The sequence below is a fragment of the Brachionichthys hirsutus genome, chromosome 4 (assembly GCF_040956055.1).
Source record: "Brachionichthys hirsutus isolate HB-005 chromosome 4, CSIRO-AGI_Bhir_v1, whole genome shotgun sequence".
Taxonomy (NCBI): domain Eukaryota; kingdom Metazoa; phylum Chordata; class Actinopteri; order Lophiiformes; family Brachionichthyidae; genus Brachionichthys; species Brachionichthys hirsutus.
The window spans coordinates 1,082,284-1,108,079 of record NC_090900.1 but is presented as its reverse complement, the minus strand read 5'-3'; the positions used below and the strand labels follow the sequence as shown (position 1 = coordinate 1,108,079).

Here is a 25,796-nt window from a genome sequence, read left to right as displayed (position 1 = left end):
CTCGACTGCTTGCTGCGCTGTTTGCGTTAAAGTGCTCACAAAGCTCTGCGTTAATAATCAAGGTGCGACTAGAGCTCAACACAATAGAGCTCAACGCAATAGAGCACAACACAATAGAGCTCAACGCAATAGAGCTCAACGCAATAGAGCTCAACACAATAGAGCACAACACAATAGAGCTCAATGCAATAGAGCTCAACGCAATAGAGCACAACGCAATAGAGCTCAACGCAATAGAGCTCAACACAATAGAGCTCAACGCAATAGAGCTCAACGCAATAGAGCTCAACGCAATAGAGCTCAACGCAATAGAGCTCAACGCAATAGAGCTCAACGCAATAGAGCTCAACACAATAGAGCTCAACACAATAGAGCTCAACACAGTTGCGTGTGAAGTAGGTCCTAACACGCAACTGACAGCTGCGTGGAAATGTAATCAGTAGATGGTAAGAAGCAGGTTAACACAGGTTAAAGGTCAGATTGGTGTCTCTGCAAACATGAACTTTAACACGGTGGCACAGTGGTTAGCACTGCAAGAAGGCGGCGGGTTCGAATATCATCTGTGTGGAAAAGCGTAAGGAAGATTCAAGATTCAAGATTCGAGATACTTTATTGTCATTATGCGAGCATAATAAAATCGTGAGAAGGCCCACGGCTTAAGGCACACATCATAACATAAACTAAATTCTCTCTCTTAAGAAACAATATATATACACACAGAGAGAGTGAGAATCACAGGCAGTAGTGCCAAATGGCAACAGCAGCAACAGGGCCGGCATAAAGTGTCCCAGATCGCTACGAGGGAACGACTGCTTTCACAGCTCGGGGGAAGAAGCTGTTCCTGAGCCTCGTAGTGCTGCTTCTCATTGTCCTGAACCGCTTCCCTGATGGGGGCGGGACAAACAGTCTGTGGCCCGGGTGGGTGGGGTCTGTGGCGATGCGTCTGGCCCTCCTCTGGACTCTGGAGGTGTAAACAGAGTCCAAATCAGGCAGACGGTGACCCACAATCCCCTGAGCTGTCCTCACCACCCGGGATAGGTCCTTCCTGTCCTGCGCCGTGCAGCTGCCGTCCCACACGGTCGCACTGAGACACAGGATGCTCTCTATCGTGGCCCGGTAGAAGTTCTCAAGCAGCACAGAGGAGAGTCCAGCCCGCTTCAGCTTCCTGAGGAAGAAGAGCCGTTGCTGGGCCTTCTTCACCAGGTGTCTGGTGTTGAGTGTCCAGGAGAGGTCAGAGGAGATGTGGATGCCCAGGAATTTAATGTTCTCCACACGCTCCACTGCTTCCCCTCGTATGCACAGGGGGGCGTGTTCAGTCTTCCTGGACCTCCTGTAGTCCACTATGACCTCCTTGGTCTTGCTGGTGTTCAGAACAAGGCTGTTACTCGAGCACCACAGCATCAGGTTCTGGACCTCCTCTCTGTAGTGGGTCTCATCATTGTTGGAGATGTGACCCACCACGGTGGTGTCGTCCGCAAACTTCACAACCATGTTTGTGGAGTGGATGCAGAGCAGGGCTGAGAACGCAACCCTGGGGGGTCCCAGTGTTCAGGATCAGAGGGGAGGATGTGGTGTCTCCTATCCTCACCACCTGGGGCCGGTTGCTGAGGAAGTCCCTGACCCAGGAGCAGAGCGGTGGAGACAGTCCCAGGCTGTGGAGCTTCAGAGCCAGCATGTCCGGTGGGACGGTGTTAAAAGCTGAACTGAAGTCCACAAACAGCATCCTGACGTAGGTGTTAGGCTGCTCCAGGTGAGTCAGGGCCGAGTGAAGTGTCAGCGAGACGGCGTCCTCCGTGGAGCGGTTCCCCCTGTAGGCGAACTGCAGGCTGTCCAAGCCAGCAGGGACGGCGTCCTTGATGTGTTTAAGGAGGATCCTCTCGAAGCACTTCATCACGACGGGAGTCAGAGCAACAGGGCGGTAGTCGTTGAGGCAGGAGATGGATGATTTCTCGGGTACCGGCACAATGATGGAGGACTTAAGGCAGGCAGGGACGGTGGACAGCTGCAGGGACAGGTTGAAGATGTCCAGGAAAACCCCTGCCAGTTGGTCAGCACACGTCTTCAGTGTCCGGCCTGACACGCCATCTGGTCCCTTGTATCTGTGCTTTGCCTGCTTGATGCCTCTTTTTAGCTCACTCCGTGCCCTGCTATAGGCCAGTCGGTCTCCTGCTCTGTAGGCTGCATCTCGGGCTCTGAGCAGAAGCCGCACTGTGCTGTCAACCCACGGTTTCTGGTTTGGAAAAACCGTGATCGTCTTTGTGGGAAGGACAGCATCAGTGCAGAAGTGAACATAGGAAAGCACAGATGACGTGTACTCCTCAAAATCTGCATCCTCTTTGAATACCTCCCAGTCCGTGTGCTCAAAACAGTCCTGCAGGGTTGAGGAAGCCTCCTCAGTCCAGACCTGCACGGTCCTGGAGGTGGGTTTAGTCCTGCAGATCAGCGGTTTATAAGCAGGGATCAGGTTCACTGAGATGTGGTCAGACATACCCAGGTGGGGGGCTGCTACAGCCTTGTAGGCCCCCGGGATGTTGCAGTAGACCTGATCCAGAATGTTGTGTTCTCTGGTGGGGAAGGTGATGAATTTGTGGAATTTGGGGAGCACAGCTTTCAGTTCCACGTGGTTAAAGTTTCCAGCTACAATCACAGCGGCCTCTGGATTAGCGTCCATCTGGCTGCTAACCAGGCAGTACAGCTCCTCCAGCGCTAGCTTAGCATTAGCACGCGGTGGTATGTAGGCCGCTACGATCATAGCGGAGCTGAGTTCTCTAGCCAGTTTAAACGGTCGGCATTTCACTGCAAGATATTCCAGGTCGGGGGAGCAGAATGTTCCGATCACGTTCGTAGCAGAACACCACGAGTTGTGAACGTGCAGCGCCAAACCTCCGCCTTTGGCCTTACCTGAAGCTGCAGTCCGGTCGGCGCGGAACAGCGAGCGGCCCGCTAGCTCCACCGCTGCGTCGGGGATGTTGGCGTCCAGCCAGGTCTCGGTGAAGATCGCCACGCAGCTATCGGTCCGCTTTGAGACGATCCTCAGCCGTATTTCGTCCATCTTGTTGACGAGCGACCTGGCGTTGGCGAGGAAGATGCTGGGTAGCGCCGGCCTGTGTGGGTTAGCACGTAGCCTAGCACGCACGCCGCCACGCTTACCCCGCTTTTGTTTACGGTATCTTCTTCGCCTCCTCGGCCACAGCGGTGGGGTGGTGGGGGGCTCCGATGTTCGCTGGAGCTCGGGAGGGATCAAATCCAAAATAGACGGTATTCCAACCTGGTTTTTCCCCAATTCCCACAGTTCAGCGCTTCCATACTGGATGAGGGCCACCGTCTGCAGCTCACGGTCCATAGCCATTTGCTATGGGTGGGAGGCAGGCTACTCCCCGGATGCGTCGCCAGCGCATCACGGGGCCACACAGAGACAGACATCCACTCACGCACACACTACGGACAATTTGGAGTCATCAATTCACTTAAATTGCATGTTTTTGGATGTGGAAGGAAACCGGAAAGAACCATACAAACTCTGCACAGATGGGATTCGAACCCATGTTATATGAAAATGTGTTTTTTGTATTTGTATGAAGTAAGTTCTTATAACTGCAAAATGAGGACACTGGAACAGGCAGCAACAAGTCCAGCCTCTAATGGGTTGATTGATCAGTCATCCAGTGAACGGCTGGGTGCCCGGCTGTTTAGGAGAAAGCGAGCGTGTCTGGAAACGCATTCGGTGGGTTTCACGTCTCCCTTCCCTGAGGGAGCGCTGTGCCTGCTTCGATCAGTCATGTGTGTGTGTCCCCATCCCCCCCCCCCCACACACACACACTAGTTGTGTTTTCTCACTGATAAAAGGAAGGCGGGACTTTCTGCTCTGCTGCTGATGCTTGGTGACAGTCGTGGGAATCCTGGTTGGATTGAATGGCGTGTTGTAACACGCATACTTTATATACGTCGGGCCCTTCTATCATTCCGTCCATTCCAAAGTGATTGAATGTCCGATACCCTGAAAAGTGTGCAATGGTGATATTTCTGACCCAAATGGTATCAAAATGTCAACACCATGAAACGAAACGGGTCAAACAGAAACGTGTCATTCTTCACGTGCGCTCTTTGACTGTCTGGGAAAGAAATATTGAGCAAAATGAAATCTACGAAGATAAACGAGTTGGAAAAATGAAACTGACTCAGAATGAAGAGTCGTTAATCAACCGCCAGTATTAGAATCCTCTGTAATTATTTATTAATATGAATGCTAAATTAAAGAAGCAGAGACTGTTTTTATCACCGCAGCGTGCGTTTAACTTTAACTTGCTGCTTGTTAAATGCTAAGCGCTGACTCACGGAGGGTCTGATCTCTCCTCTTCCTCACTTCTGTCTGTCTGTTGTGGCTTTTGAAGGCATGAAGTTCCCCGTGGATCTCCTGGCAGATGTTAGCCAGGCAGAGCTGCAGCGCTTGGCCCACATCTACATGAATGACCTCCTTTACAAGAATCCCGATTCACCCGAACGCCTCGCGCTGCCTGGTTCTCCCGAGGTAAAACGCATGGCACTGTTCACATGCCGAATGGTTCTTGAAGGAACTGTGCACCACTTTCAATTTGTACGTTTAATTAATAAATGTTGTTCCTTTAATATATTTACGGTCAAACATTAATTACAGAACGCCTCGTAGATGAGACGACCTCAATCGTCTTGTCTACGGACGCTTTATCCACCTTGCAGGTCACAGGTGTTGCTGGAGACTTTCTTGGCTGACTGCGAGATACACCCCAGACATGTCGCCAGACCTGCTAACCAGTACGCCTATGGCGTATTTTGTATGATTTTCAACCTAAAATAAGACCAAGATGCATCTGAAAGACATAATGTTTTTGGCTTTCCCCGTATTATTAGGCCCGAGCGCCTATCCTAGGCGTAAGGGGCTATTGCTTTTGCAACGCAGAAGACGACAAGTTGACGAGCGCAGTGAGTCAACCCTCGGCATCCAACTTTGCCATGCTGTTGACGACAACCAACACACCCACGCACACACACACACACCCCGACACTAAACAACACACACACACACACAGACACACACAAACACGAGTTGACGAGCGCATAGTATTTATTGCTTCACGGAGATTCGATATCGAGACGAGGAGACAGTGCTAACAGAAAAAAAAAAAAAAGACAAACACTAATTATTACTAAAAATTAACATTTTACCTCATTATGTAGTTGTAGGAGTATGAAACCATTTTTGAAACATGTTCCAATATATTTTTTTATTTATTCCGTCTCTGCAAAGTGGTGGTGATGTGGAACATGCTATTCGATCTCAAAATACGCTAAATGATCTAAAGACTCCACTTTTATTGATTAGGGGTCTGTATCGCAGGGGCACCCAATCATTCACACACACACACACACACACACTGACAGACAATCTAGCGAGATCAATTCAATTAAACTGCATGATTTTGGTGGAAACCATAGAACCCAGGCAGACACAGGGAGGAATCAAACCAGCAACCTTCTTGCTTTGAGGCGACAGTGCTACCCACTACGCCACGCTTCCACAATTACCTCCACCTTTGTCTGCCAAGTATTTCGTCAGCAGTATTGCACTGTCGTCTGATGAGGTGTTTATATTGATCATTAATGGTTGAATGTGTCGATGCCGATCCACACTGGGGAGATTTAAGAACGCTGCACGTCTGCACCCACACAACGAGAACCTTTCTATGACTGGAGGAGCGCGAACAGTCAGACTTCAAACATAAAAGTCCTTTTACAGAGCAGGCTTTGTTGCTGCCTGCTATTCTCTGCGTAAAACAAGAGACTGATTTTGGTTGAGACCTTAATTTAGACACTTTTCAGGGTTTTTCTTCTCAAATCCACGCATGATGGACATCATACCCAGGGACTGGGGTGTGTTTGAAGACCATGTGATGAACCTGCATGTCTGTCCTTAGGTCAGCATAAATATTACCAGCGTGGGCTTCCTCCCTCTCTATGGATCCAGTGATGAACACAGGATCCTGGCCCTGTTCTCCCCCAGCGACCCACTGACTGCTGTAGCTCTTTACCTGTTGGACCAGTGGTGGACAGTCGAAGACATTCTCAGGACTGCAGACCCAGCTCGAGATGGAGCTCTGGAGGTATCAGAGTCAATTTTTACCAGCTCGAAGATCTGCTCATGTGGAATTCATGGTCATCAGGAAGGTCTGCTGTACAGTCGTCCGTCGTTTACCGTGGGCGCTACGTTCCAGGGACACCCCCCCGCCATAGGTGAAAATCAGCAAAGTAGCTGCACCATATGGAACCTCGGTTCTTGAACATACCTCATTTTCCAGACTATAAGTCGCTCTGCTTTTCATAGGTTGGCTGGCCCTGCGACTTACTTAACATGAGAATATGTTACATTAAACCCCCATTTATCTGCAATTCCAACTCAAGTATCCACAACAATTTTCACAGCCGCCATGGCGCTCAAGGCAGCGGAGTTGGCCCATGATTTAGTCCTAACACATGAAAGCAGATGTGCGGTCGGGTGGCGTGAGACACAGCTATGGTGGCGCCTATTATAGCGCAGACGTTTCGATCATCACGGGGTAAAGACGAGGGAAGCAGTGCGTCATTATGTTCCAGGCAGCGGCCATTGGAGGCATCAGTGTCCTGTGTTGAGGAATAAAAGTACGCGTAAATCTTCCTCAGCTGCTCTGGCCTGCTCGAGAGTGCCCGGGCTGAAGCCTGTTCTGAAGCCTGTTCTGAAGCCTGTTCTGAAGCCTGTTCTGAAGCCTGTGCTGAAGCCTGTTCTGAAGCCTGTTCTGAAGCCTGTTCTGAAGCCTGTTCTGAAGCCTGTTCTGAAGCCTGTTCTGAAGCCTGTTCTGAAGCCTGTGCTGAAGCCTGTTCTGAAGCCTGTTCTGAAGCCTGTTCTGAAGCCTGTGCTGAAGCCTGTTCTTAAGCCTGTTCTGAAGCCTGTGCTGAAGCCTGTGCTGAAGCCTATGTGTTGATTCGGCAGTGAATGGTTTTAAGCCCTTTATCACAGATGTCGTTGTCTCTGGTCGGCAGGAAGGAGCGGCTCCAACGAAAGTTCTGCGTGACACTGGCGCCCGGCATTCTTTCATCTTGGGTTCAGCTTAGCTCTTCTCATCTATGTCAGAGACTGGGGACTTCATCTTCATGCATGGGATGGGGTTGGAGCTGGTTCCTAATGCTGGATCGTAACTTGGTGCACGGTACGGTGTCAGCTGGGGTGCGCCGAGCTCTTCCATTTGACGGTGTAGAGATGTCTAAACCCCTTTGGAGGCCCTACAGTTAGTTCAGATATCAGCGCTGAGATTCCACCACGTGGAATTCCTCCATGAGGTGCCTCATGGAGGAATGAAGACGCTTCCTGCTTCGTCACACGTCATTCCGTCCCCTGAAGGCGGGACTTTGCCCCAGCCAATCTAAGCCCATGTTTATCTGTGTTGTGTGACGTCACTGTTGTGACACGTTCAAAGGAAATCAGTCATAGCGATACCAAACTAAATGTGGTGCGTTCCTGTTGTCATGTCGGCATGTAATCACGTTGTGGAATCTCTACAATGGCGTGGCCATGATTTTAGGTAATGACCTTGCACGGGGTTTTGTGATGGGCCGCCTTCTCCTGTGGTTACTTCTAAGCCGCTTGCCGCTGGGGAGCTGGACGTAAGACTTTGCTCTGGGCCGCTGCTTCGCTTGTTTCAGCAAAGCCAGTTAGACATTAACAGAACAGCTCAACGAAGCACATCACCGGGCTGGCGCATCCGCAGGGAAGGAGAGAGAGTGTTAATGGTCATGGCTTTTTATACCTGCGACACCTCGGCAAAGTCTCCAATGACCCTAATGACTAATTCAGGACCTATGCCCTGCCCACAGGGGTCTTCACACCCTCAATTAGAATTCCATTTCTAATTCTTACAAGACAATCAGTTATTTGAGGTTTTCCAGTCGGGTTTCAGAGCTCATCATAGCACAGAGACAGCATTAGTTAAAGTCACCAATGACCTTTAATAGCGTCTGATAATGGACTTGTCTCCGTGCTTATTTTATTAGATCTCAGTGCAGCCTTTTACACGATAGAATCGTATTCTGTGACGAGGTGTTGCCTACTGTCATTGTTATCTGGGGCCTCCTGCGATCCCTTAATATTTCAACAACCTGTTAAGCATAATTGTTTGTGTTAATATTTGTGTCTTATTTTTTATGTTCTTAGTATAGTTAACTGAAGCGTAGAAGACATGTTGGATCTATGTGATTCATGGGAAACAGACTGGGAGTGCAACTTGAGTAAAAGGAAGGAACGTGGTATTTTTCGGCTGCGGAGCAACAGACCAGAAATCCGTTTCCGGCTGTTTAATAGTCAATAAATGTTGAACTACTAATAAATGTCTTCTGGTGATTTACTTGGAGCACCAGGGGAAATGTTCTCCCTTTAACTTCGGTCATTGTTTCTGTGCTGGCCTGAAATGAATCATGGCCTGCTGCAGTTCTTGCCGACACCACTAGGGGTCAGTGTGTTTCAGTACTTACTCATGGTTTCCTGTAATCTTGTTTAATGCTATGACTGGATAAACATGAGAGAAGATGTTGCCAACATGATGTTTGGTTTTACAGCTTATTAAAGAATGCGTGGCACGTTGCTATTGGATGAACACTAATGCATTTCTTTGGGTGTTCCACAGGTGGAGACGACCGGAGAGAGAATAGTTTTATACATCCTTAATCGTGTCATCTATAGAACCAAGGAAATGAGCTCTGATGAGCTTCCCTTTCTCTGCCATGGAGAAAATGATCATGCAAAAATCCTCTGGAATGATGGAGAGGCCGTTGGATTCTACTCTGTCAAACCCTCAGGTAAGCTAAGATTGAACGCATTTGTCTGCATAGAAGCTCATTTCATGACTGCTCTTATCTTTTGTTCCCCTTCTAGGCAGCCTCTGCAGCGCTTCCTCAGACCGACGCTACCAGCTTCCTGTGATGGACTCGGTGTTTGTTCGCACATGTCATCGGGGTAAAGGCTTTGGCGTCTGGATGCTGGAGGACTTTGTCCTCACTTACAAGGATTACTACCTGGGGTTGAAGTACCCCCTCTCCAAATCCATGTATAAAGGTACACGAACCTACCCTGCAGCTAGTACCGGTACTCTTTACCAATACTGAACAGTCTTACTCCACTTTATCACTGGTATTTCATAAATATATACGTACTATTACTGTAGTCTCAGTGTATCGGCATTTGTTCCCAGTGTGTGACAAGTACTTGCGCCAGTACCCAGGAGACGCAGACCTGCTGTGGGAGGTGGAGAGCGTAGGTGGACCCAAGCAGAGGACCAGCATTTCTAGAAAACTCCAGGCCATGAATCTGAGTAAGGAATATCATGAGCTGCATTGTAGCTAGTTAATAAATCCGGTCTGTTTTATTTCAGTGTCTTTCAACTCATATAGTCATGTGTTGTAATTCCATCGACGTTTGCTGCCCAATGATTGGATGAGTTCTGCTTCGTCGCGCTACAGTGGTTTTTCAACGGTTTTTCTCTAGAGTCCAAGAGTCTCACGTTCACAGGGGATTCAGTGATCACTGAGGTGACTGAAAACAAAATGGAGGACATCGCCACACAAATAGGAGAGCCTGTGTCTGTGGACGGCACAGTGGTAGGGTTATTGAACCTTCCGTTTGAGCTAGATTAGAGAGGTAAATCATCAGGCAAAAGTATGTCATTGTCATTCTACTTCCCAGGAGGAAGTGCCTGCCCTGAGAATGAGCAAAGGTTTGCATTTCATCCTGTCTCATCAGCGTTTTCTTCGTGCGATGAGCCACATTGTAACCGTGTCATTCATTTCAGGGAGTGAATTACCTGTGTCAGCCTGGGTTCGGCGCGGGGGCTCAAAACACAGTCAGAATATGGAAGGCAAGATGACAGAGGACGAGTCAGAGACAGACATCAGGTGTGTGTTTAAATACGTTGCTCAATGCGATGCAAGAGAGGCGTGCAAGAAACACAACGTTAAGTGGAAACGACGAGCGAATCAAACACAGCGAATGTGAAAATAATCATCTCATGTAATAACGTAAATGTTCACCTTGCTTTTTGACTACTCTGCCCCTCCTTTCACTATATTAGTACTACTAGGGGAGTTGGGTGGTACGTAGACACTTTATGCAGTAATTGTACCTTACAGGTACTCGTACATAAACTAGTTCTGCCTCTGGAAGGCTTTGTGTTCTTGATAGCATCCTTCTGGTTGAGGATTGTACACGTTGATGTACTCCGCTCCTAGTGGCGTGTCCCATCACTTACGGACACCACGGTCCTGTTGATGGATCATTTCATGCTTCATCTCCATCGTCATCATCGTCTTTTCTCCTCACTGCCCTCCTCACCACTCGCTTTATTTGGACCCATCCCTGATCAGGAATACTAACAGACACAGCCAGAACCACTGAACCAGTGAAGCGCCACCGTCTGGAAGTTGCTCGCATCTCAAAGCAACATTTTGTACTAGTGTGGTCGATGCATCCATTTGAATTCTGACACTATAACCATTAAATTCTGCATTGTGTTGTCCCATCATCAAATCCACACAGATTCTTGACATTAGCTTCTAATGCTCTGCAGAATCGAAGACATTGAAGCAGCAACACCCCGAGAGGAAACGGTCCCTGCACAGCACAAGACGGAAACACATCTGTCTGAAGTGTCGTGGACTGAGGTGTGTGTGACCGGTGGACTTCTGCGTTGTGTAATTTCGTGCAGCGTGTGATGCAGGAAGGAGCCACGGCAGACAGCGGGAACCTTTGGAGGCACTCTCCGTTTAATCTGGTTGACATATAAAATAAAACATCAATATGCGTTGCTAGCACACGATCCGGCCCAAACTAAAGGGGGAGAAGACATGCAACAGTTAGCATCTCCCCACACTTACTTCACACACACAAGGTATTGGGGATGACTGACCTCTTCCGCGATCACATACGAAAAGGGAAGAGGCAGCGGGAGAACTCAGTATTTATAACAGACACACAGACACACGAAGAAGAAATAAAACCATAGAAGAAGTAGTTGGAGGACCTGAAGTCTGCATGCATATGACACACCAGGTATAATAGAAACATGACACACGGACAATTTTGTGTAATTATAAACACTTATTAATGAACCGGTTACATGTGTTTGCTTATTATTTGGTTCTTTGTCAGTATGAATATTTTTGTTTTTTACCTGATTTCGACTTCATTTTGATTTTAGGGTATGTTCATTGTGGCTCCTGAAGAAAATGGGCAGAATGATGATGATGGTGATCGTAAACCTGAAGGAGACACAGTTGCAATGTCAGATAAACCAGCCACAGTCCTGGGCTCCCAAGATGATGATGAATTCCAAACCATGACTATGATGGAGGAGCCACAAGTGGTAGATACTACTCAGGTTGTGAACAACAGCCCCCATGAGTCACAGATTACAGTCAAAAATGTGGCATCAGAAATTGAGGAACCGGATGGAGAGTGTCAGAGGGAAGACACGACAGTGAAGTTAGTCTCTGAGGACGTTTTAGAAGGACACATGGAAGCAGAAGCCATTAACAAATTAGGAGAGGTAGCCCAAATTGTGGTCAGTGATGAAAAGTTAGAAGAAATTGTTGAACACAATTTCAATCTTTCAACACGCAAAACACCAGAGGATGGTGAAGCTGAAAAAACGAGAAGAAACTTTATACAATCCATAGAGAGTGAATTCAGTGTGGAAGACGTAAAAGAACCGGAACAGCTGCCGAATGAAGAGGAACAAGAGGATACGGTGGGAAACAGAGCAATCAAGGGTAGCTTCACAGAAAGTCCAGACACGGCAGGCGGTGCTTGTACAACAGAAAATGTGAATGTAATAGATGAGAAAGAACAGGAAGGTAAAGGAGTCGACACATCAGAGATTCAGGATAGACAAGATGACAAGATAGGAGAACCCCTTGTTGTTCAGAGGAGATCGTTGAGAAGCAACCTCAACGTCACTTCGGGACTTATGTTCAATAAAGAAACGAAAGCGCACGACAAACGAGACGAAAAGCAAGCAGGAGGTTTTTCAAGTGAAGAAACACCAGCTGCCAAAGTAACAGACCAGACGATGGGGGAACAGCACCAGGAAGACATTGTTGATGGAACAGAAGAGGAATTAAAGGTTGTACAGGAAAATACAACTGCACAGGGCATACCTTCAAATGATGGGGATATGGAGGTGTGCAAGGAAGTCCGGAAAGACAATGAGGGAGACACGGCATCAGCGATCGAAGCCGTAATGCTTGAAGTTCACCAGGGGGCTGCGTTTGGAGTTTGTCAAAAGCAACAGGACAAGGATACTGCCTGCGAAATCCCTAAACTCCCGAAAGCCACTGTGATCGTGGTAGACCTGAAAACAGCCAGCAATCAGCTAGATGTGGAGAAGGCAGAAGAGACTCCAACCGACGGGGAGTGTGCTGCTCTAGAAAAGCAACCAGGGATAGCTGAACAAGAGGAGCAGGCATCAGACCCAGAAATACCTGACAATGATGTAGAGCAATCTGTAAGCCTGGAGGCTGACACTGCGGAACAGCAGGGCCTTGAAGAAGATGACTCGGGTGACAAAGAGGAAGAATCCTCTGCTGCAGAGAAACGGGAGGCCAAGCAAATACTGCTTGTAACAGAAGTTCTTCAAAGTGGAACAAAGAGTGTTAAAGCAAGTTCCCAACAGCAGGATGAGGACAATACATCTGTGGTTGTTGCACGACAGGTCAACAAAGCAGAAACAGACCCTGTCGAGGTAGAAGAGATGGAAGTCATGGAAAAGAGTGCTGCAAGAGTTCCAGTGGCGGAAACACACGTTTTGGAGATACGTGAAGATGTAAAGGCAGACTTCTCAGCAGTCGTTGATGCTGAAGATAATCTTACACTGGCTCGAGGAGATGAGGAGAATAACTTTGAAGAGGAAGAGGCACCAGTGGGAATGGCACTCCAACCGCCTCACTGCCAAAAGGTGATGGTGCATTTAGTGGACCTGAAAAAATGCCATCAAGAAGTCCACAAAGGAATGGCATCTATTGATCAGAGCGTTCCTGTAGAAAAGACTGGTCCAGAGGTGGAAGAGAGAGAAATGGAAGAGGAAGAACAATTTGCAAAGGAGTATGTTCCTGGTCCCCCTGTTGATGTCGGAAAAACTGAGCCGGAGAAAATAGAAATGAACGAGGGAGGAGGTAGTGATCCTAAAGTAGAAGACGGAGACACACTACAAGATACAGGTGATGGGAGACCTGAGGAGACAACTGAAACAGGTGAGGTTCAAATCCCAAAGAGCGAGGAGCAAGACTATGAGGCAGATGAAAGCCCAAAAGAAGCGAGGGTTCTCAGGAAGAGACGGCGTTCTGCTTCTGCTGCCACATCTAGAAGTAAGTACAAAAGAGCCTGCACTCTCGTCAGCCAAAGGAGGAAGAAGAGAGCACTCCTTCTGATATACGAGTAGAGGAAGCTGAGGTTCCCGGGCAGGTAGAAAAAAATACTGAAGAGGAACCTATAGACAGAGAGCGCTACTGCTGAAGCTGAGGAGAAAGAACACGGCAGTTAGGAAACTAGAAATCGACAATCAGAGATTGCAGACCCCGCCTCCAATAGACTATTGGATCTTGTGAGACAGTAAACAGGGCTTCCGGATCAGAGGGGCCAAACCTGCTCTAGTTTGCTGCTCCGGAACGTACTACAAGACTCCTTCTGGACTCTTTTTCCCATCATGCCATTCGTGTCCCTCCCTCCCAAAGTGGCAGTTTACAGCAGAGGCACAATTCCAGATGTAAAAATAATTCTAGAATCTGGATCCAGATCCGGATCAACGCCATTCTCGGGGAGGACCGAGCCACGGACAGAACCTTGCTTGTGTAAAAATTTCAAGTCGATTGGGACAAAGGCTCGGGAAGAGGAAGTGAAAACTCCTCGGGATGAGGATACAAAATCCAGCAATCAGAAAACAATGGTGATGAGAAAATGGAAGGAACTGATGAAGAGGTACCTGTAATCCAAAAAGAAAAGGCTGAATTGGAAGACGCGTATAACAGGGGGGATCTTGACACCACTAGCGAAAAGGGGAAGGACTTAAACCTGTTATTGGATGAAGAGGAAAAGATCAATGTTTTAAGTCGGAAGTTTGAACGACAACAAGAGATGGAACCTGTCATGATGAAAAAGAAGATTTTAAGAGGTAGAACAGTTGCAATCAAACCCTCTTCTCAGACTGGGGTAACACCAAGCTGGAAGTCTGCCTCCGCAGAGTTTAGAAAGTCTCCTGGGATAACACCAAGCCGGAAGTCTGCCTCCACAGAGTTTAGAAAGTCTCCTGGGGTAACCCCAAGCTGGAAGTCTGCCTCCACAGAGTTTAGAAAGTCTCCTGGGGTAACCCCAAGCTGGAAGTCTGCCTCCGCAGAGTTTAGAAAGTCTCCTGGGGTAACACCAAGCTGTAAGTCTGCCTCCGCAGAGTTTACAAAGTCTCCTGGGGTAACACCAAGCCAGAAGTCTGCCACCACAGAGTTTAGAAAGTCTCCTGGGGTAACACCAAGCCGGAAGTCTGCCTCCACAGAGTTTACAAAGTCTCCTGGGGTAACACCAAGCCGGAAGTCTGCCTCCACAGAGTTTACAAAGTCTCCTGGGGTAACCCCAAGCTGGAAGTCTGCCTCCACAGAGTTTACAAAGTCTCCTGGGGTAACACCAAGCCGGAAGTCTGCCTCCACAGAGTTTAGAAAGTCTCCTGGGGTAACACCAAGATGGAAGTCTGCCTCCACAGAGTTTACAAAGTGACGCAGAAACACGTAAATTAGTGCACACGCTCAAAAAAATGGAAAATGCAAAAAACAGAAACTGCAGTCGTTTGGGGAACTTTTGTAAGATTGTGTTGTATTGTAATTTTGTTTGAGAATTCATCTAAAATATTTTTTATTTTTTATTTTTAGAAATAGCCTTCAAGATTCAATTAGTAATATGATTTTTATCTTTAATTGTCATTGAAGATAATTGAGTATTCCAAAAACGTAAATTTACTTATAAAATGTAAATCATAAATCATATTACAAATTGAGGTCTTTTTTCTGTGATCTTAACATGTGCATATTCTTCCTTATACATATACACTTTGTTATAATGTGGAGACCTAATCCAAATCTAATATGCAAAAACTTCATGTTTCATTTAAAACAAATTATAGCTAAATTGAGCAATGTGCTTTAAAAACTGTAACATTTGTTTGTTTGTTTTTCCACTCATGTAGCCAGCATCATCTTCATCCTATTTATATGTCTTTAATCCTAATAAAACATCATCAGTGGTCGATTAAGTTTTCATTTTGTCATTTGTTTTGTCTCTCATTCATGTGTAGTTGCTAAGCAACAACAGTCGTGTGCATTTATTTTCCATTAGGGATTATGTGCACTAATCTTTCTCTGTAAAGTTATATAGTGACAAATATTTTGAAGAAACTTCAAACTTCACTTCTCTTTGGTACAGAAATGAACATGAAGAAAAGTAGCTGCCAGGAAGTACTGTATTCAAAATCAGCTAAATATTTTTGCGTGAATGGACGGTGATGCTAATCCACTCCCATCAGCTGTCAGGAAGGGATGAAAGCCAGTTGTTTCTGTAGGAGACACTTACTACACATAGTAAAATAAAAAAATTGCAAATGTATAAACCAAGCTTGGTTTCTGTTTAATTTGTTTCACCCCACCCCTCAAGCAAAATAGAATGTTATAGTCAGTACTTGACACAATATATATTTAAGTACCAGAGGCTCTAAATATTTAAGACCTATTCAATTCAATTCAGTTTTATTTATATAGCGCCAGATCAGAACAGAACGTCATCTTGAGGCACTTTACAGGATTAGCAGGGAAATACAGAACCCAACTTGACCCACAAGAGCAAGCACTCTGGAGATGGAGGCAAGGAAAAACTTCCCTTTAATAGGCAGAAACCTTGGACAGAACCTAGGCTCATGGTGGACGGCCATCTGTCTGACCGGCTGGGTTGAGAGAGAGAGAGAGAGTCAAAAACAAGGAGATGGATAGGGAAGCGATAGAGAGACAGAGCAGGAGCAGACAAAAACAAAATGCTAATGCTAGCGATATAAAGCTATAAATGCTAATGCTAGCGATATGGACATCAGTGTTGAGGGACACAGGTCCAGGTTCTGCAGCACCACGGACAGAAGGACCTGAAAGAGAGAGAGGGACAAACAGAGGGAGAGAGAGCACAAGACTACAGGAAGAGAGAGAGATTACTGATATATATTTATAACATGAATAACCAGATAAAGGGGGAGGAGCTCAGTGTGTCATGATGTTAAGCCACCAGTGCTGGTCTATGACAGAATATTGATTATATTGATTAACTATAAGCTTTGTTAAAAAGGAAAGTCTTTAATCTACTCTTGAACATAGAGATGGTGTCTGTCTCACGAACCAACCAGGGAGCTGATTCCACAATAAAGGAGCTTGATAACTGGAAGCTCCGCCCCCCTGTCTGCTCTTGGAAATGTCTGGAACCACGAGCAGGCCAGCATTTTGGGACCGCAGGGTTCTAGTGGGGCAATACGGGATAATCATCTCTGTAAGGTAAGGAGGGGCCTGGCCGGTGAGGGCTTTAAAAGTGAGTAGAAGGATTTTATATTCAATCCGTTCCCTAACAGGAAGCCAATGCAGAGAGAAAAACTTCCCTTTAACGGGCAGAAACCTTGGACAGAACCTAGGCTCATGGTGGACGGCCATCTGTCTGGCCGGCTGGGTTGAGAGAGAGAGAGAGAGATGGAGAGAGAGAGAGAGAGAGAGAGAGAGAGAGAGAATGGCAGGTCGGAGACGAGTCAAGGAGATGGATAGGGAAGTGATAGCGAGACAGAGCAGGAGCAGACAAAAACAAAATGCTAATGCTAGCGATATAAAGCTATAAATGCTAATGCTAGCGATATGGACATCAGCGGTGAGGGACACAGGAGCTTGATCACTGAAAGCTCCGCCCCCCTGTCTGCTCTTGGACATTTTGGAACCACGAGCAGGCCAGCGTTTTGGGACCGCAGGGTTCTAGTGGGGCAATACGGGATAATCATCTCTGTAAGGTAAGGAGGGGCCTGGCTGGTGAGGGCTTTAAAAGTGAGTAGAAGGATTTTATATTCAATTCGTTCCCTAACAGGAAGCCAATGCAGAGACGCCAGAACAGGGGAAATGTGTTCTCAGTCTGGTTCCTGTTAGAACACGAGCTGCTGCACAGGGGGGGAAAGGGAACTTCTTTTGCTCAACAAAATAAAATAAATGTTTAACCTTTCATCGTTGACGCTTTCTCCTCCTTTAATATGTTGTGTCTCATTTTGGGTAGCACACCTGACATTTATCAAACACAGAGGTGGAATGTCTGCATTGCATTTGAGTATTAAACCTACGTTAGAGGGGCCGGTCCACACACACACACACACACACACACACACATCCCGCATTCATTTAACATCTGGGTCTGTTTTACTGACATTACATTCTCAGTTTCTAACCTGTATGAGCTTGTGTTTTATAGAGCATTACATTCATTCAGCTGAGGCTGTCATCTAAGACTAACCACTATAGTCATTCAAAAATGTAATAATAAGTAGTAGTAGTAGTAGTAGTAGTATAATAGTAGTAGTTCTCTCTGTACTGGAAGTAGGGGGGGGGGGCAGACAGAGATCCAGCAGCAGACGTGGTCGGGGGTGAGGTGGGTTCTGGACTAACTGCCTCTTTTTTTTACGTGATGTGGAGTGTTGTCAACAAGAGCCGCTAAGATGGTGGCAAAGTACTTGGAAATATTGAACGTGACCGAGTTTTCTAGAACTTTTATGCTGAACATCAGGAGTCAACCACAGATAAAAGAGCTGGACTGGTTATTTCTGTCACTCCTGCAGCTTCTGATGAATGATGACACAAACAGCATGAGGTTTGGTTGATGCAGTTTTATTTCTTCATCATCTCCTTGGAAACAGTCGAGCCAATGACGTGCTCTGACAGAGTCACCAGCAGAACCTTCATTGATGGATGAACCTGAACTTGGGTTACTTCTGGTTGGGCTAGAGCCAGTCTGGCAGATGACTGAAGGTCAGACACGTCTTTGCATGGCTTGCAACTCAACTAAGGGTGTAGGAATAATGGAGGGTCCCGCCTTCCTGCAGGATGCAATCTTCATTATGGGTTCCTGCCTCGATCTTTCCCTGGCAGACTCCCAGCTTGTCATCGAATATCAGATCCCTGTCATGAACTTCGAGCCTCAGTACGCTGCCGGCTTTAGCGCTGGAGGAGGCAAATGTTTCGTCCCATGATGGGTTTTTATCACCTTTTTCGACAGAGGTCATTCCCATATTGGATGAGCCACAAGACACCTTCACATAAGCGTCTGGGGTTCCAAAGACCTCAGAGGAAAGACCCGTGGCCCACAGGTCATAAACCTCCAAGTGAGACTGAGCCACACTCAGGAAACCCAGAAGCATCGAGAGGAGAGGAAGAAGGGAGGCCATGGCTTCACAGGACTCTGGAGAGGAACAACAAATCAATAACACGATCAGTTTGCTTACAGAGAAGTGAACCCTAAACTCCCATTATTATTATAATTTAATTTTTTTGCCATATATATATATATTTTTTTTGATTAGAGGTTTCCACATAGTACATCTTGCAACAATAATTATTCTAACTTACACAACAATTCCGTACCACAGGATGTTTTATATAAATGTAGAAAAGAAGAGAAAATACAAACAAAAACTGCGTGAAAATAAAACTGGGCCTTGCAAAGACGCTGCTTCATCCTTGCGTATCCATCCCAGCTGGAAGGAGTTTAAAAAGTCCTCAGAAAAATCCAAACTCTGAACAAAATCAATAAATAGCCCCCCAATTTTTTTTAAATACTTGCTGTTTTGATTTCTGAATATATGTTATTCTTTCCAAAGGAAGGGTGGACAACATCTTTTTTTTAACCGCTGGGAGCCACTTGGTCCGCTTGTATTTTTCCCATTCAAAGCAATAGATCTTTTTGCGATCAATGAACTGAAATCAATAAAAGTCCTTTCTGCTTGACTAAATTCTTATCTGGATATAAATCCATTATCAACCTTTTAGGATCTCACTTAATCTGTCTTGAAATGATCTTTTCTGTTGGATTCTTTACTTCTGAGAGAATAAGAGTTTATTTGACTGCATTCCCACACGCAGCGTATCGACGTAACCTTTAAGTCACACACACGAGTCTGGAATATTTCTATTGCGCCTATTTAGTTTCTGCATCATACATTTGAATTGCAATATCCTTAAACGGCTTGTCTCAATCCTGTTCACTAATATTGACAGATTCCAGGAAATCAATTTTTTTCTCGAGTTTTCTGATCTATTACTTAATAATAAATTGTAAAAGTCTGAGATGATACCCTGTAAGTTTTATCTGTAGTTTTGGTCCTAAAATATTGTTTCAACTTTGTACAGATCTTAATTTATCATTTATTTAATTAATCATATCATTGTCTAAGTGGCATTAGTATAATTACTGTAGTTACTTTAACTATAATAGTTACATTATTTATAGTGACGACAATGACCAGAGAAATGAAAATGGAACAGCTCGACTGGCTTGAAGACGAGAAATGGAACTCTTACCTGTGATCTTGACAGGTTTCTACTCACCTCTCCCTCTGTATGCTTTTAAAGGGCAACAGAACTCATATCAGTTTGATAAAAAAAACTACTGAAGCACATCTGTTCCACTCTCAGCATTTCACAATGTGAGAGACGCCCTACATGTGTTTGCTTGCCTTTCATTTGAGAGGATGACTGAGAGTCCATCCATCCATTCTCCGATAGGCGAGACGAGCCGCTTACCTGCCGTGCGGGTCAGGGCTCTGCTGGAACATGTCTCAGCATGCTCTGTGTGAAAGGTGGGGTACACCCCGTACGAGACGCCAGCTCATCGTGGGAAACACAAACAAACACACATGCTCACACTCACACCTATGGACAATTTGGTTTGACCCGTTGGCCTGTTGCATGTTTTTGGAGGTGGGGGGGAAGCCGGCGAACCCACAGAGACCTTCACCCGCCAGATAGCACAATGTAGCCCCATTAAAAACGCCATGGATGCGTTTGCAAGCATGTAATTCAAATGAACATAATCAAAAGCAGATATTGAGGACTGTACAATATTCTGTCTGTCTCTGAATCCTTGTTTTCTTTCAGCTTGTCCCGTCAAATTGAGATCCTGGATTATGGATCAATTTGAGATTTTCGGTAACATTACAGTCAATGGAGCATCAAAACTTGTTCCTCAATATCTCGGTTGATTATTGACCGATGCTGATGGAATTTGACAGTTATGTAGGGTGGGGACTAATGCAGCCTCGTGGGTAGCACAGGTAGTGTGGATAGCAGCAGCTAACGTAGCATTTCCAGTTTCTCCCTTGAGCCGGTTCCAAGCTCGGATAAATGCAGAGAGTTATGTCAGGAAAGGCATCCGGCGTAATTAATGTACAAAAAGAAACTTATACCGGATCGGTCGAGGCCCGGGTTAACAACGACCGCCAGCAGCGTTGGGCACGCTGTTGGAAATTAGATCACTGTGAGTCGAAGACAGTTGAAGAAGAGGAGGAAGACGGGAGCATCAGCAGCGAGAGCGGAGGCAATGGAAGAGTTTAGGACTGAGAGTAGAGACTTTGAATGTCGGGACGATGACGGGGAAAGCTAGAGAGCTGGTGGACATGATGATGAGGAGGAGGAGGAAGGTTGATGTGTGTCCAGGAGACCAGGAGGAAAGGAAGCAAGACTAGAGAGCTGGTGGACATGATGATGAGATTGGAGCAGACCTCAATGGGCGTGTTGGGGAAGGAAACAGAGGAGATGAAGAAGTGATGGACAAGTTTGGTGTTCAGGACAGCAACCTAGGAGGACAGACGGTGGGGGACTTTAACAAAAGGATGGAAATGGCAGTCGTTAACACTTATTTCCAGAAGAGACTAGAACAGGCATGGGCAAACTACGGCCCGGGGGCCATATGCGGCCACTTGGGCTTTTTAATCCGGCCCGCCAAATTTGTCCAAATTATATCATACAATGTTATTATAATTAAACCTCATTAATTGTACCTTTTTATTGTCATTATACGTTTTACACTTTTTACACTGCAAACACACAACGAAATTCCATTTTTTCCCTGTAATGTTACCTGTAAAAGGCCAAATCCTTTCATGTAATGTGTTTTACATGTCATTTATATTAGCTCACACAAACACTCCATCCATCTGTTCCTGGCCCCGCCCTTCTGTCAACTTTTAGAACCCATTGTGGCCCGCGAGTCAAAACGTTTGCCCACCCCTGGACTAGAACATAGAGCGACCTACAAGAGTGGAGGGAGGAGCACCAGGTGGACATCTTGTGTAGACGGAGCAGTTTAAAGCAGGTCGGTGACCTTAAGGTCGTGGTAGGAGAGAGTAGCCAGCCAGCATAGGCTGGTGGTGAGGAAGAGGACTCTAGTGGTGAAGAAGATGAAGAGGACAAAGTGGTGGAGGCTGAAGAACGAAGAGTGTTGTGTGTCTTTCAGGGACGAGGTGAGACAGGTGATGTCTCACCTCTCGGGTGACGTTTTGGAGACAAGGTCAGAGAGACCAGACTTTGATGGTTTGGACATGTCCAGAGGAGAGACAGGGACTATATCGGTAGAAGGATGCTGAGGATGGAACTGCCAGGGAACAGGACTAGAGGACGACCCAGGAGAAGAGACATGGACGTAGTGAGGGAGGACATGAGAGTGGCTGGTGTTGGGAGGACGATGCAAAGGACAGGACTAGAGGACAACCCAGGAGAAGAGACATGGACGTAGTGAGAGAGGACATGAGAGTGGCTGGTGTTGGGGAGGACGATGCAAAGGACAGGACTAGAGGACAACCCAGGAGAAGAGACATGGACGTAGTGAGGGAGGACATGAGTGTGGCTGGTGTTGGGGGGGACGATGCAAAGGACAGGACTAGAGGACGACCCAGGAGAAGAGACATGGACGTAGTGAGGGAGGACATGAGTGTGGCTGGTGTTGGGGAGGACGATGCAAAGGACAGGGTGAAGTGGAGACGTTTTGTTTGCTGTCGTTCATGGGACAAACTGAGAGAAAAAGAAGATTGAGAGACAGACAGAATATTGTACGGTCCTAAATACGTGCTTTAGATTATGTTAACTCCATAAGTTAGAGTCTTTCATGGAGCTACATTTTGCTATGTAGCGGGTGAAGCGGGTTCTCCGGCTTCCTCCGGGCGAACAGGCAAACTGGTCAAAGCAAACTGTCCATATGCGTTTGTGTTTCATGATGAGCTCCGTGGCGTCTCGTACGGGGTGTAGCCCACCTTTCACACAGAGCATGCTGGGACAGGCTCCAGCAGGAAAGAGGCTCGTCTCGCCTATCAGAAGAATCTCTAATGAAAGGAAAATAAAATATTTAGTCGGGCGTCTCTCACATTGTGAAATGCTGAGAGTGGAACAGATGTGCTTCAGTAGTTTTTTTTTGTTTTTTTATCAAACTGATATGAGTTCTGTTGGCCTTTAAAAGCATACAGAGGGAGAGGTGAGTAGAAACCTGTCAAGATCAAAGGTAAGAGTTCCATTTCTCGTCTTCAAGCCATTCGAGCTGTTCCATTTTCATTTCTCTGGTCATCGTCGTCACTATAATTCAGTTTTATTTATATAGCGCCAGATCAGAACATAAAGTCATCTCAAGGCTTTACAGGATTAGCAGGGAAAGACCTGCAGGGAAACACAGAACCCAACTTGACCCACAAGAGCAACGGAGGCAAGGAAAAACTTCCCTATAACGGGCAGAAACCTTGGACAGAACCTAGGCTCATGGTGGACGGCCATCTGTCTGAGAGAGAGAGAGAGAGAATGGCAGGTCGGAGACGAGTCAAGGAGATGGATAGGGAAGTGATAGTGAGACAGAGCAGGAGCAGACAAAAACAAAATGCTAATGCTAGCGATATAAAGCTATAAATGCTAATGCTAGCGATATGGACATCAGTGTTGAGGGACACAGGTCCAGGTTCTGCAGCACCACGGACAGAAGGACCTGAAAGAGAGAGAGGGACAAACAGAGGGAGAGAGAGAACAAGACTACGGGAAGAGAGAGAGAGAGATTACTCACATATATTTACAACATGAATAACCAGATAAAGGGGGAGGAGCTCAGTGTGTCATGATGTTAAGCCACCAATGCTGCCTAATGACAGCATATTGATTATATTGATTAACTATAAGCTTTGTTAAAAAGGAAAGTCTTTAATCTACTCTTGAACATGGAGATGGTGTCTGTCTCACGAACCAATCAGGGAGCTGATTCCACAATAAAGGAGCTTGATAACTGAAAGCTCCGCCCCCCTGTCTGCTCTTGGAAATGTTTGGAACCACGAGCAGGCCAGCGTTTTGGGACCGCAGGGTTCTAGTGGGGCAATACGGGATAATCATCTCTGTAAGGTACGGAGGGGCCTGGCCGGTGAGGGCTTTAAAAGTAACTAGTATAACTAAAGTAACTATTATAGTTAAAGTAACTACAAGTTGAATCAATATTTTAGGACCAAAACTCCAATAAAACTTATTTATTAATACCATTGGTATTTAATAAAAATAGTGAAAAAGATGAATGAGCTCCAATAAACAAGTCATCAATACATCAATTATTATTAACCCTATTATGTCATATGGTTGTCTGTCCCTGGTCTGTCCCTGGTCTGTCCCTGGTCTGTCCCTGTGTCTGTCCCTGGTCTGTCCCTGGTCTGTCCCTGTGTCTGTCCCTGGTCTGTCCCTGGTCTGTCCCTGTATCTGTCCCTGGTCTGTCCCTGGTCTGTCCCTGTGTCTGTCCCTGGTCTGTCCCTGGCCTGTCCCTGTGTCTGTCCCTGTGTCTGTCCCTGGTCTGTCCCTGTGTCTGTCCCTGGTCTGTCCCTGTATCTGTCCCTGGTCTGTCCCTGGTCTGTCCCTGTGTCTGTCCCTGGTCTGTCCCTGGTCTGTCCCTGTGTCTGTCCCTGGTCTGTCCCTGTATCTGTCCCTGGTCTGTCCCTGGTCTGTCCCTGTGTCTGTCCCTGGTCTGTCCCTGGCCTGTCCCTGTGTCTGTCCCTGTGTCTGTCCCTGGTCTGTCCCTGTGTCTGTCCCTGGTCTGTCCCTGGTCTCTCCCTGTGTCTGTCCCTGGTCTGTCCCTGGTCTGTCCCTGTGTCTGTCCCTGGTCTGCCCCTGTATCTGTCCCTGGTCTGTCCCTGGTCTGTCCCTGTATCTGTCCCTGGTCTGTCCCTGTATCTGTCCCTGGTCTGTCCCTGGTCTGTCCCTGGTCTGTCCCTGTATCTGTCCCTGGTTTGTCCCTGTGTCTGTCCCTGGCCTGTCCCTGTGTCTGTCCCTGTGTCTGTCCCTGGTCTGTCCCTGTGTCTGTCCCTGGTCTGTCCCTGGTCTGTCCCTGTGTCTGTCCCTGGTCTGTCCCTGGTCTGTCCCTGTGTCTGTCCCTGGTCTGTCCCTGGTCTGTCCCTGGTCTGTCCCTGTATCTGTCCCTGTATCTGTCCCTGGTCTCTCCCTGTGTCTGTCCCTGGTCTGTCCCTGTGTCTGTCCCTGGTCTGTCCCTGGTCTGTCCCTGGTCTGTCCCTGGTCTGTCCCTGTATCTGTCCCTGGTCTGTCCCTGTATCTGTCCCTGGTCTGTCCCTGGTCTGTCCCTGGTCTGTCCTTGGTCTGTCCCTGTATCTGTCCCTGGTCTGTCCCTGGTCTGTCCCTGGTCTGTCCCTGGTCTGTCCCTGGTCTGCTCCAGATGTGGGGAGTGGAGTGATCTCTAAGAGGCTGTAAACACGATCAGACTTTGACAGGTTGAGATTTCATCTGCTCCATGATGGGTTTGTCGTTTTACCTCAACCTGTTCAGGCCCGTAATGTTGGGACTTGAACCAGTGACAGACTGCTGGGAGATCAACGCAGCACTGGAACACAAGCCCTTCACACAACGACACACTGGAGGTCGCCCGTTTATAACAGCAGTAAACAGCCTGTTCAGGCGTCCAGCTGCTGCAGAGCTAATTATTCACACCGGCTTTCTGGGACGATGATGCAACGTCTGCTCAGGGTCGCTCAGGGTTTGAGCGCCGAACGGACAAACACAGATCTGGCTCCGTTTGATCTTGAAGCCTTTTGGAACTGGTTTCTGTGTTTAAGGTGAACACCAGCTGGTGACAAAGAACATTTCACAGTGGCCACAAACGCTTCAGAATCAAAGACTGGGAGTTTAGGGTTCGCTTCTGACTGTAAGCAAACTGATCGTGTTATTGATTTGTTGTTCCTCTCCAGAGTCCTGTGAAGCCATGGCCTCCCTTCTTCCTCTCCTCTCGATGCTTCTGGGTTTCCTGAGTGTGGCTCAGTCTCAGTTGAGGGTGTTTGACCTGCGGGCCACGGGTCTTCCCGCTGACGTATTTGGAACGGTTAAACCAGACGGTTACGTGAAGGTGTTTTGTGGTGCATCTACTCTGGGTATTACATCCATCCGTCACAATGAAGTCAACCCATGGTGGGGAGAAGAGTTCTCCAACTTCAGCGCTCAAGAGAACGACATACTGAGGCTCGAAGTTCATGACAGTGACCTTGTCTTCGATGACCTGCTGGGAGTCTGCCAGAGACAGATCAAGCCAGGAACCAATGAGCATGACTGCTTCCTGCAGGAAGGCGGGACCATCCATTATTCCTACACCCTTGGTTGAGTTGCAAGCCATGCAAAGACGTGTCTGACCTTCAGTC

General features: G+C 47.0%; 1 protein-coding gene across 1 annotated transcript; it reads left to right on the top strand.

Moving 5' to 3' along the window:
* The first annotated feature begins 4,393 nt into the window (after positions 1–4,393).
* On the top strand, positions 4,394–25,759 carry LOC137918006 (soluble lamin-associated protein of 75 kDa-like). The gene is made up of 8 exons (XM_068760749.1): positions 4,394–4,528; positions 5,952–6,137; positions 8,688–8,859; positions 8,936–9,115; positions 9,252–9,371; positions 9,545–9,657; positions 9,743–9,773; positions 25,353–25,759. The coding sequence occupies exons 1-8, from the start codon at positions 4,394–4,396 to the stop codon at positions 25,757–25,759; spliced, it is 1,344 nt and encodes a 447-aa protein (XP_068616850.1).
* Positions 25,760–25,796: the final 37 nt, after the last annotated feature.

Excerpts from the sequence above, each read along its gene's own strand:
- LOC137918006 (XM_068760749.1), top strand. The coding sequence starts at position 4,394 with ATGAAGTTCCCCGTGGATCTCCTGGCAGATGTTAGCCAGGCAGAGCTG. Across the intron at positions 9,116-9,251 it reads CTCCAAATCCATGTATAAAG|TGTGTGACAAGTACTTGCGC; the intron begins GTACACGAACCT and ends ATTTGTTCCCAG. Across the intron at positions 9,372-9,544 it reads ACTCCAGGCCATGAATCTGA|AGTCCAAGAGTCTCACGTTC; the intron begins GTAAGGAATATC and ends GTTTTTCTCTAG.